This window comes from Brassica napus, chromosome C2 (assembly GCF_020379485.1).
Source record: "Brassica napus cultivar Da-Ae chromosome C2, Da-Ae, whole genome shotgun sequence".
Taxonomy (NCBI): domain Eukaryota; kingdom Viridiplantae; phylum Streptophyta; class Magnoliopsida; order Brassicales; family Brassicaceae; genus Brassica; species Brassica napus.
This window is the reverse complement of record NC_063445.1, coordinates 7098538-7111118: the sequence shown is the minus strand read 5'-3', so window position 1 is coordinate 7111118 and position 12581 is coordinate 7098538. Positions and strand designations below refer to the sequence as shown.

The following is a 12581-nucleotide window of genomic DNA, read 5'->3' as shown; positions in this document are numbered from 1 at the left end:
ATCCTCGTTAATTATTATTTTATCCAAAGTAAAAAAAAAAATGAGTGAATTCAAAGGAGTAAAAGTGTAAATCATCGCCAGGTGTTAATTCCCCGATAAACACATAAAGAAGAAGAAATTAAAGAAGATTACTTTTGTTTGGTTTCAGATTCTGTCAAGGTGAGAAAACAGATTTCAGATATGTTGAAACAACAAGGCAACAACAAAAAAATAAGGTAGTGGCTATACTGGTGGTGGGGGAGAGACAGATCTAAAGTGTTTTTGTTTTCTTCTGTTTTGTTTTCATATCCACTCTACTTTTAGGCACCAAAGAAAAAGTATAAGGTTTTATCTTGTTAATAATAATAGGCTTGTAAAATAACATATGCTATCAGACTTTTATCTGTTGGAATTTTTTTTTTTTTTTTTTGGGTCTAAATGTTAAGATTTATAACCATTTTCTGAGTTTTACAATGTTGTGAAGAGACACAACTTATTACAAAAAGGAGAAGAAAAGGAGCGAAGAGAAGAGAGAGTAACGAGGCGATGCAACTACAACATCAATAACAACACCGAGGGGGAATTAACTGTAGGGGGAGGCAATCCAAAAGTACAATTCGAGAAGCGAGGGAGAGGAAGCAGAGACTGACGGGAGAGACAGCAACCGATCCTTGATGCCACGATCCACCACCTTGTAGAATGCCTCCTGAGTCATCGATACGTCTCTGAATATGCGGGCATTCCGTTCACGCCACAGGTTATAGATAATGACTTGGTTGAGAAGCTTCATCACCACTGCAACCCTAGATGCATGCGGACCTTGAAGATGACGACAGAGATCCACCACTGCTGCGACAGAAGGAGGGGGAGACGCCAAAAACCTGCCACGAAAACGATTCCAAGCAACAGCAGCAAACGAGCACTCAAAGAAAAGATGGGAGTGAGATTCAATAGCATTTGAACATAAAACACAACCTGGAGGAAGAGAAAGTCCCCAGGAGATCAGTCTGTCTCGAGTTGGGAGTCTACCAAGAATGGCAGTCCAAGTGGTAAAGGAACACCGGGGAATCTCCTCCCTAAACCACACCGTTGAGTGCCACTGGACTTGGGGCTTAGGAGTACGAAGCCTCTCCCACGTAGCCGGAGAGGAGAAAGACGCACCAAAACCACCAGAACGAGCTCGCCATAGATAGACATCATTTCCGTTGGAGTCACTTGGAACGTCAGTTGTTGATAAAACAATTTGTAGCGTCTCTGCATAATCAGATCTAGCAGGAGGTAGGTTCCAGTGACCATTGTGTACAGCTTGCGCAACCGTAGCATTAAGGGGAATCCTGAGCGAGACAGGCCCTGAGCTTCCGAAGAGGAGAATTAAAGGACCAAGGTCGGTCCAGAAATCGAACCAGAACAGAGCTGTTCTTCCATCGCGGACAATGCAACGGAGATAAGTGTGGAGCTGCTCTCTCAGCCCTAGCATGCTCCGGACAGTTTTGGAGAACCTTGGCGAGTCGTTAACTAGCCATATACTTCTGTCTCCGAACCGATTACTTTTCACCCAAGGAACCCATAAGGAACCCGAGGCAGTGAAAAAGAGCCAAACTCTCTTCAACCTAAACACCATCTCAAAGTCCTCAAGCCTTCTAAGACCAAGACCTCCCTCCTTCTTGGGATGACATATATCTGCCCAAGAAACTCTTGCACCAGCCGCTGAGGAGGTACTATTTTTCCATAGGAAACCAGAGCAGAGCGAGTCCACTTTTGTATAGAACCATTTCGGCAGAACGAAAACAGAGCTCCAAAAGTTCACCATACCATATATAACCGAAGATACCATCTGAACCTTACCAGCAAAAGATAAAAACTTTGCAGTCCATGAATGAAGTTTGGAGGTAATACGATCCAGGAATGGTTGCAAAGTCGCTGCAGAGATTCTTTTGGGACTTAATGGCAAGCCTAAATACCTTGTTGGGAACTCACCGCGCCTGAAACCAGAAAGAACACTCAGGTCTAAAGCTTGAATTGATGAATATCCCCCATAGAAGATCTCTGTTTTTGACTCGTTAGTATCAAGCCCAGACCACTCTTTGAAGTTGCACAATACATTCTTTATACCAGCTGTAGAATCACGGGAGCCATCGGAGAAGACTAAGAGATCATCCGCAAACAATAAGTGAGTGATCTTTGGAGATGTGCAGAGCGGATGAAGAGAGAAGGCACCATCGCTTTCAGCTTTGTTCAATAGTAGAGATAGAACTTCCATCAGCATGATAAACAAATAAGGAGAAATAGAATCTCCCTGCCGAAGTCCCTTCTTACCCTGAAAAAACCCAGCCAGCTCACCATTTATAGCAACAGAAAATCTGGGAGAAGAAATGCACTCACTGATCCAAGCAACAAACATGGGAGGGAACTGCTGCGCTTCTAGAACCTTGATCACAAAATCCCAACAGACAGTATCAAAAGCTTTGCGGATGTCTACCTTCAGCATAACACTTTTGAGGCATGATGATTTATTGTAATCCTTGATGAGCTTAGATGCAAGAAGAACATTTTCCCCTAGACTGCGACCTTTCAAGAAAGCCGCTTGGTTCGGACTTACACACTTCGAGTGTATAGGTTTAAGGCGATTGGCTATGATTTTTGAGATGAGCTTGTAGACTATATTGCAGCAACTGATAGGTCTGTAGTCACCAAGAGAGCAGGCCTCAGATTTCTTAGGAATTAAAGCAATAGCAGTAGTGTTCATGTCTTTAAGAAGGCGACCATTCTTGAAAAACTCGCGTACTGCATTGATAATATCCACCCCCACGATATCCCAAGAAGCTCGAATAAACTCCACCGAGTAACCATCTGGCCCTGGACTTTTGTTCAGTGGCATAGAGAATAATGTACCTTTAATCTCAACTGCTGTTACTTCTCGCTTAAGATAGTTCTGTTGAAGCTCTGTACAACGAAAAGGTAGCAGGTTCCTAAGCTCCTCAGACGTAGCCGATGAGACCGGAAGATCAGTAGAACCAAGAATCCCTTTAAAATAGTCTGCGGCGTGAGCTTTTATTTCCTCCACTCCATAGATCAAGTTATCGTTGGCATCCTTGAGAAAATGAATATGGTTCCCTGAAGCGTGGTGAGTAACCATACTGTGATAGAAGGGGGTATTGCGATCCCCAACACTAGCCCAGCGAACTCTAGACCTCTGTTTATAGTATTTTTCCTCCGCCTTGAGCAAAGTATTCAGCTTATCTCTCTCGAGGTACTCTTCATGGGCCGTATCCCCATCAGGTAAGGTGAGCAAACGCCTTTGAAGCTCATCCACTTTCTCTTTCTGCGCCTTGACTCTTTGCGAAATACCACTAAAATGACGCTTATTAAGGCGACGTAGCGGCCTCTTAAGCAGTTTCATTGATCGAACCAGTTTGTATTGATCTGTACCAGTAATCTGCCCACAGTTCCAAGCTTCAGTAACCGTCTCAGCGTATTCCGGGTGGTCTATGACATGATGGAAGAATTTAAACGGTTTGATTATCTGTCTCCTCATAGCTGGCATACGAAAGAAGCAAGGCGCGTGGTCTGACTGAGAAGGATCTAAGAAGTCCGCAAAGGAGTCAGGAAAAGATGATGACCAAGGTTGGTTTATGAAGGCGTGATCAATCTTCGTGGATATTGGATTGTTATCTTGACAGTTTCTCCACGTAAACGGTAAACCTTTAGACTGAGCTTCAAAAAGCTGAGCATCTTGTAATCCGATATTAGCTTCATCCATACCGGAGTCATCAGTGTGAGCAACCAGGTGATTTGAGTGATGTGAAGATCGCAGCATCTGATTGAAGTCTCCTAGAACACACCAAGGATGGACTGAGACCGGAGTTGTGGCCTGAAGGTCAGCAAGATGAACCCAGAGACTTCCCCGTTCCTCTACCAAGTTGAAACCATACACAAAAGTGACAGTAAAGGAGACGTTTTCAGACAAGATGTTAATCCCGCACGTGACTGATTGAGCTGAAGCCTTATAGACAACTAGAGTAACCCTCGGATCCCATACAACTACAATACGTCCAGAATCGTTATCTCCATAATTCCCAAAGTAATTCCACCCCCTCGGAATTGCCTGCAAAATTCTCTCTTTATTATTCTCCAAAATGTGAGTCTCCAAAAAAGCTCCAAAATAAGGCCTATGGATGTTAATCCAATCTTTGGTCATAGTGTGGCGTCTATCACTATTCAGCCCACGAACATTCCACGCAAAAAAACACATATCTAAAGATTTAGTTGTGTTTGGTGACCTTGCGGCCACTCTTCCTGTTTTTAACCAGGCAGAAAGGGTTCTCATGATCCTCCGGTGGATCAATGTCTTTATCTTGATCTGTAGTCAGCACAACAGGTAGAGGCTGAGAGAAACCTTCATCACCTGCAACTGGTTCTGAATCTGTTGTATCTTTATCAGCAGCCGATGTAGTGTCTGGCGGGTTTACAACAACCTTTGGTTTGATAGCTCTTATATCCTGCTGAGCCTGATTTGCATCCACTCCCAACGTAGGCGTTGAACCATCCGTAGCCACTGCAGATACTGGAGATACCACTTCCAACCCTTCCTCTAGTGCTTTAGAAACCTCGACTGATGCAGCGAGATCAGGCTGTGATGATATATGCTTACTCTTTACAAGCACCTCCTGAACGTCCAAAGTGACGGGGAGTGGAGCAGCTTCAGCCTTTTCTTGGCTTATTTCACCATCCTCCAGTACTGTTACCTCATCAGCCTGCGTAGGTTCCGAAATAACCTCAACCTCACCCTCAGCTGGAGATGTGATAACAGGGTCTACCTCGACCTCGACCTCAGCACAATCATCAGTTACCTCTCCGTTCTGCGGGCGAATCACTGGAACATAACGAGGAGCTTCTTTCTTACCTATCTTGGCTCTTGAACGACTAGGCCGGGACTGTGATCTTCGCCTAGATGTCTCAATGACAGCTTTCCTAACAGTCTGATGCTCTCTTGCGCCTTGTACAACACCGAACGTGCACTTTTCTTTCTTGTGACCAAACCGCCTACAAACCTCACACTGAGCTGGAAGCCAAGGATACGATACATCAATTTGAACCTCTGTACCGTTGGAGAACCCCGAAACTATCTTTTGTGGAAGAGGAGCAGTAAGGTCCACCTTAACGTACAACTTAGCCACCTCAAAATTCTCCTTGCGTTCAGTTTCAGGAGCAAGAGATTCCGGTTTACCAATGGTTGTGGCAATACGGCTCAGGCTTTCTTGGTTGAACAACAGATACGGAACGTTGCGCATCTCAACCGGGACAATGGCACTTGTGAGTGGAGGCTCATCAGGTGAGTAGTCAGGAGACCAAGGAGCCACAAACATAGGTAGACCTCCTATGTTCCAGCACGTCCTGGACAGAAGAACCTCACGCGTCTTGGGGTTCGTGACTCGGAGGAGATAAATACCTTGTCCAATGTTATGGACAAAGATTCTAGGGCCCGTTCTCGCCCACACAGCGTTAACCACGCCGATAATCTTACCCATGGACGGATGGTCTCCATGGAAGCGAGCATAAATGAAGTCCTTGAATTCCAGTTTCGCAGCCTCGATATTCTCATCTGGGATGAGGACGAAAGGCGCTCCTGAAACATGTTCCGTCGGTGTACCCAGCTCCCGCAATTGAGCAGAGCTCTTGAGTAAAGCAGCATAATTTCTCTCTGGCGCTACAACACCGTCATCGGGTTTCGAGCCAGGAGAAGCAGATCCAGAACCAACCAAGACAATTGCAGGCTCAGAAGGAGGAGGCACAGTAACCACCACCATAGAGGGAGAAACCTCCTTCGACAGCAGAGAAGAATCATAAGAACCAGAGCTACAAACCGGAGAGACTCCGGAGAATACGGGAGCACCGAACAAAGAGGAAACCGATGTCGAAGGGTTTGAGGCCCCAATTGCAGCTACGCCCAGATCGGCGAGAGAGATCGACATGTTCTTCTTCTTTACCATAGTTGCTCGTTTTGTCGCAGCCGAAGCTAGACGGCGGGATTTGAAAGACAGAGCAAACAGTGGACGAGATTTCTTTTTCCTGACGAGCATTGCGACATAGGAGGATCACAGGGAAACAGAAGAGAGGGGGCAGAGAGTTCTCGCCGGAGAGCGTGTTGCCCACCGACGGCGGATCTAGGGCCGGAAGCCTTATCTCCTTAGTAATCGCACTTTCTAGAGAGAGAAAGAGCCGTTTTTTTTTTAATTGGTACTTTTAAGCTTGAGAAGTTGAGATCAGCATTGTTCAATCTGTTGGAATTTTTATAAAAGATCTTGTCTTATGATCTTACTACAGAAAATATACGGGGAGATTGTGCCAGATAAAGTTGACAATATTCAAGTTTATTATATATCAAATATTTAATGTGAATAGAAACGTGCTTAGCTAAATGAGATTGACATTTTACGTTTATTAATACCACTTGGAAACCAGAATAATCTTAGCTGGACAGGAGTAATGTGACATGCTTATGTGTTTGTTTTGGACAACGGATAAAAACCCATGTTCGGAAACGCGCTAGGCGCTAGTCGGACAGTCGGGTTGGGCCTAGTACATAAAGAAAAAATCGAGAATTAATCGGAATTTACGCGGGACAGAATTTTTAGATGGTTTAATATGTTATAAAACATGTTAATCTTTAATTGTGTATAACATTAATATATTTTCATGTTTAAGATTGTATAAAACACACAAATAGAATATATAAACTTAATATAGTGTAATTTTCATCAAAATTATGAATATAAATGATATTTATAAAATTTTAGATCAAATAAACAAATAAAATTATTATTTAAAATAAAAAAAAGATGAAAAAAAATAATAAAAAATAATAATAAAAAAATAGATTAGGAGGCTAGGCGGTCATTTAGGCGATCTAGACGGAAAAAATTGGATATCCGATTTTTAAAACTGATTTGGTATAAATCGGGGTGGAAGAGTGACGCGTAGCGCCGAGGCGGCTAGGTGGCCGATCTTTAGAACAGGGATAAAAACAAACATTATGACATCAAAGTACCACGTACAAAAATTTATAGCGAGAAGTCGGTAACTAACAAGCCAGGTGAGTAATCGATTAATAGGCCATACAATAATTAGAAAGCCCATTATTTTGTAGATAGTCCTGAGGCCCAAACTATGCTATCTAGGATCAAGTACTGTACACTTGTACACCGACAAGTCAGGTGGCAAAATATGATTGGATATTGACGTGTTTTTGTTATGCGCAGGTGGAATTAGAGATGCGGTATCCTGGAGTGAAACACTTTGCATGGTGCAAGATGGCCATATGGGCTAGCTCAGTGCCGCTGCTTATAAGGAATCTTCTTCTTCTGGGAACCCTATGCTCTATTCAGGTACACTGTGTCTGCCTGTCTGTCTATCTGAGCCTTTTTCTTCTCATGCTAATTGATCGATTGCAGTAAATATATTTCTGTTGAGTTCTTTAGACTAGATGCTAGGGAATTGGAATGAGGTAAACAGTATGAAACGGCTGACAGTGTTTATATTGATTTCTGGATCTTTGATTCCATGTTTAAGGCCAAAAGTCCAAGGAGAACTCAAAAGAGATCACACACAAGGTTTACTTTGATGTTGAAGTTGGTGGGAAAGAAGCCCGTATGACCTTGCTTCTTAGTTTAATTCTTATGATTCATGATTTTGGTGCACTTACTAGTGCTTTTATATTAGAAGACTGCAAGAAATGAATTTCCTTTCTTTATTTCTTCTTGTGTGGTCCATTGCTTTCCACTATAAACATCTCAGACCGGTTGATGTTTTTCTGTCCAGGTCGTATTGTCATGGGTCTATTTGGAAAGACTGTCCCTAAAACTGCAGGCACCCTTTACCCCTTGACATTTTTCTTCTACCGTTGATTCCCTTTTTGCAAGTATACATGATCAACATATATAATGTATCAGAGGACTTACTTCCTGAATTTTTTTGTTTCTGCAGAAAATTTCAGAGCTTTGTGCACAAGAGAACAAAATATTTTGTTCAGTCTCATCCTATGCCAATCGATGAATGCTTAGATAAACCGTATTCTCATTTATTTTCAAGGGAGAAAGGTATAGGAAAGAAAGGGAAGGCTCTACATTACTAGGGGAGCTCCTTCCATAGGATCATCCCAAGCTTTATGTTCCAGGGAGGTGATTTCACCCATGGCAATGGAGTGGGAGGAGAATCTATTTATTGTGAGACCTTTGCTGATGAGAACTTTAAACTCAAGCATACTGGTCAAGTTGAGGCCTTCCTCCTCTGTATTATGTACTCTTTGCAACGGTTCAACAAGCTGGTGTACAGAATCAGCGGCTAGTTCAAACACAAGTGTGTTTCCTCCTTTTGATTAGAGAGCTTGGAACTTTATACAGGTTTGGCGGCATGTAATGTCCGGGAAGGTAGTGACGGGAATGGATGTGGTGTACAAAAATGGAAGCCGTGGGGAATCAGAGTGGAACTCCTAAGAGTAAAGTTGGGATTGTCGACAGTGGTGAGCTTCCTCTGTAACTCAACTCGTGGAGCTTTCTCCATCTCATCTTCCATTGATCATGTGAGCTTTAGTGCTTGATGACTTTTGTGTTTAAACACCTATCTTGGCCACTTATTAATGATTATACCAATCTGGTTTTTATTTCTCCTGTTTGCTTATAACTCAATCAACAATAAAGCTTGAGATTTTTGTCCGTGTCAGATGCACAAATGTCAGAACGCAGAAGTTGTGTCCTTCGTACATACTGTCTGTGTCAGCCAAAGTGTCTCATAAATCTTAAATAACTTGAAAATAGAAGGATTAAGCGAGGTTTTGGTCAACATTTACTTAACACACAGAGCTAGCATGGGATATAGACAGAGAGACATAGTTTTGTGATCTAAAGCTAAAACATTGAGTTTAATTTTAGTTTTAACTTACTCAGAGTCACTCTCTGTGTCTAAGAAACTGAACTCTCTACTACATCCCTCAAGCTTGATCAGCAATGTCCCTTTGTTCTCTTCACAATACCTAACTCCTTCCCTTTCTAGCAGGTTTGTCACCTGATCATCAATAATCACTATACTGTAACTGCAACACTAGATTCTTGGTTTTGTGCACACAATCAATCGGGTCTGATATCATTTGCGTATATTCATTTTAGAGTTTGCATACCATTTAGTTCAAATGTGACAGGGTGTTGAATAAACTTACCGATTGTTTCACTTTTGACTTCCCAAACCCATGAGACCCACATCCTGTGATCACTCGTAGTGTCTGGATGGCTGGTTCATTTCACAATTGTTAGAAGCGAAAGGAACATCTCAGGTTTTATAACTTGTAGTTTATTTTACCCAGTACACTTACAAGGGACATATGATCCGAGTAAGAGATGCATCTTCAAGAGCTTCATTGCTTGTTTAACGTGCTGACCATGCAGATCAATGGTTATCACATTCTCTATGCCCTTGTTTCTGCATTTATATAGATGCAACGATGGCTTAGTCCACAACAAGATGAAAGGTGAAAGCGTATCAGCATTACTCCCATAATGCCTTAAAACAGCTAACCTCGCAACGAATATATCTTTGCTTGCCCTCTCATCTGCCCGTTGAGCTAGTTTAGATGCTGCTCTCCCCTACGAGAAAAAGGACACAAGTTTATATCTCACTTCCAAAAAACGTTTCCCTAATAGTATGAAACATAATAAACCATGAGGTGCACCTTCTCAGAAAGGTAAGCCGCATGAGCCCTCCCTCCTTTCGAATATGCTTCTGCAGCCTTCGACCAAGTAACAAATTCATTAGATGGTGTTTTGTTAAGGCGTCCACCATTGCTAGAGATATGGAAACATGTAAAACTAACTTTTTGATAGTAGGACTTAGTCACATTCCACTGGTCATTTGCACCTTTTCTAAGTTCATGATATCCATCATCCTTCACTGCAATACATATATGAGTTCATTGGTACAACAATTTGCGAGTAAGAAAGATTAATTCAAGAGTTGCGAGCGACACAAACAAGTCAAGACCTCAGATGTTTTTCCCAATGACACCATAGCAAAATTGCTAAGTGTTTCATCGGGTAAAACAACATACATCAGAAGCTCGGAGCCTGCAAACTCATAGCAAAATCAGCCTGTGATTTGCAGCCAAATACGCAGGATACAAAAATCAAGAAACCATAGTAAGATACCTAAAGTATTAGGCTGAGACCCTTCTCCACTAGAAGAAGAACCATCAATGCTACCAAGTGATTGCATTTTCTTTGCGACATTTCTCCAATTCATCGCCTTTGGTTCGTGTTTAGGACTCCGGGGAATGTTGAACAGAGACTCCAACACCTTTTGAGGAAGACAAGGCTCAGAATCAGAACTTCCGTAGCTAGTAGCAAAAGGATCTGCAGAACTTCCTTGGCTAGTTGCAAAAGGATCTGCAGAACTCATGAGAGCTTTCGAGTAATCCCTACCATGAGCAAAAACAAGCCATATTCTAAGTTACCACTTCTTCCAAAAATGTTGAACAAAAGCAGTTATATTGAATATTTTAGCTGTCTCAGAAGTAATTTTAAACATGGTATGTTTCATGAACTGAACCCTCCACCGTGAAATAGTTCCTCTCTTGTGCTTTTGTAGAAGATGAAAAGACAAAATAAAGGATGACCAAAGAAAAATTGCAAGGAACCAGTTATGCTGTAACAATGTGTGAATAAACTCCAAAACTAATGAGAAGCAATAACCTTTGACTATAGCCTCCCCAGAAACTTGGTTCACTTTCGGAAGTATCAATATCAAATGATGACTCGGCCGGCTGCTAAATATATCAGAAGATTGCACTTTATTCTATTGTGTACAAATACATAATAAACAGATCTGTGAAGAAAGCCGAAAAAAAAAAAAACTAATCACTTACACTATCGCTGAATCCTATGCCGGAACATCTACCACTTAGAGAATCATCAGTTGATGAAGAAGACATGTCAAGCAAGACATTCAAGGCCTAATAAGAAAAGAATATTAAGCTTTAAACTAAACCGTCGGGTCAATATCAGCATACATCAGGGGCATGTCCAATACTGCCCCATGTAAGTTTGAAGACCTGAAAGGAGACTTACCATGTCAACATCGTAGCCACATTGACCTGCAAAAAAAAAAAAACAGAGACTTTCATGTCAATTTTGTCTCTCTTCATAACAATTTCTCAGCTATTTCCATATCACAGCACTGTTGGACAAAGATAAACGTAAGAAGCAACTGAAGAGCAATACTCACAGAGGACATCTCTAACAACAGCCATGCTAAGCTCACAATCATCTCCAAGCATTGAACTCAGAAACTGTTCAGCTTTCTCTCTATCCCCAGCTTTCTTCCCGTTCCCACAAACCTCATAAGACCTTTCAGCCAAAGGAAACTCTTTCTTCTTCAAGTAATCCTTTGCAATCACAGAAGACACCATCCCCGTGGCAGCAATAACTCTATTCTGCTTCCCTCCCTTAAACCACCTCTCTCTCGTCAAATCCTCCCCGCAGCTCGAGCTTGACCCAGCCCCGTACTCAGAGGTAGACCCGGTCTCCTGACCCGAGGACCCGCTCGCGACCGAGATCGTGGACGGATCATCATCCACCAGATTCGACAAAACGTCCGCTGCTCTGTTCAGATCTCCTCCCGCTTCTCTATAAGCAGCCGTCGCTTCCTCCACCGAAACGGAGCAGAAGGCTTCCATCAACGAATCGATATTTTGCTTTTCGACTTTTTCTGATTCTCCTCCAACGTCCTTCCTCTCTTCTTCCTCCACGTCTTTTTTGTTCCCGTCTGACGCCGCCGCTCCACCGCCGGAAGACCTCTTCTTCTTCCTCTTCTGCTGCTGGCTCTTGTGCTTCATTATCGCACGAAAATCGAATCAACGCCGTCCGCGAAATCGGAAGTCTCTCTCCGGATCTGGAGAATAAACTGAATCCCTAGTTTCCGACGAGAAGCGTCGGAGAGAGAGAGTGGGGGAAAGATGAATGGAGCCGAGAATCACGATTCAGAGATTCGTATGCCAATATCAGAGGAACTTCTTCGTCTTCCCGATTTGATTGGGAATTGGAATCGCCATATCTACTACCACGCGCTTTTGTGTGACCACCCTTTGCTTTCACACGTTGGCCGGTTTGCTTAATGATTGTGTACATGCTAACCGGTTTTCTTTTCGTGAACCAATTGACTTTTCCGAAAGTTTGATTTTTCTGCAGCTTTATTAGAAAAGTTTTGACCAATCAAAAACGGAAAAGTACAAAAAACACAAAAGTTTATGTTACGCGAATGAATGTTATATATAAAATTATTATTTATCTGTATTCATTTAATGTATATAATTAAATTAGAGTAAAGAAATAAATCAAAATAATACATCTTGTTTATTTACGATATTTTTTGGGTAAATAAATCAAAACAATCATTTTATTTATTTTATATGGTATATAACTAAAGTTCAATGACATGGACATAGATATATAATATATTTTAATGTGCAAATTTGTAATCTTCGATATTTTGAATGCAAATTTTAAAATTAAAATAAGAAGGTTTCAATACAAATTTAGAAATTGTCATATTTAAATATT

The 12581-nt window shown here is 41.9% G+C and overlaps 2 protein-coding genes across 9 annotated transcripts; both read right to left on the bottom strand.

Annotated features, from left to right (window-relative positions):
• Positions 1-2889: 2889 nt before the first annotated feature.
• Positions 2890-4177, bottom strand: LOC125582142. The gene is made up of 2 exons (XM_048748670.1): positions 2978-4177; positions 2890-2922 (listed from the first exon to the last, which is right to left on the bottom strand). Exons 1-2 carry the CDS (start codon positions 4175-4177, stop codon positions 2890-2892), a joined length of 1233 nt encoding a protein of 410 aa, XP_048604627.1.
• A 4592-nt stretch (positions 4178-8769) lies between these two features.
• Positions 8770-12183, bottom strand: LOC125575062 (SMR domain-containing protein At5g58720-like). Of its 8 annotated transcripts, none has more exons than XM_048747049.1 (11): positions 11248-12183; positions 11091-11116; positions 10889-10975; positions 10716-10789; positions 10173-10441; positions 9842-9918; positions 9701-9757; positions 9547-9614; positions 9344-9450; positions 9191-9261; positions 8770-9039 (listed from the first exon to the last, which is right to left on the bottom strand). In XM_048747049.1, exons 1-11 carry the CDS (start codon positions 11855-11857, stop codon positions 8914-8916), a joined length of 1572 nt encoding a protein of 523 aa, XP_048603006.1. In that variant the 5' UTR covers positions 11858-12183; the 3' UTR covers positions 8770-8913. The 8 variants fall into 8 exon arrangements, with proteins under 8 accessions (XP_048603006.1, XP_048603007.1, XP_048603005.1 ...); XM_048747050.1 differs by having other exon boundaries at positions 10716-10786; XM_048747048.1 differs by having other exon boundaries at positions 9701-9918.
• Positions 12184-12581: the final 398 nt, after the last annotated feature.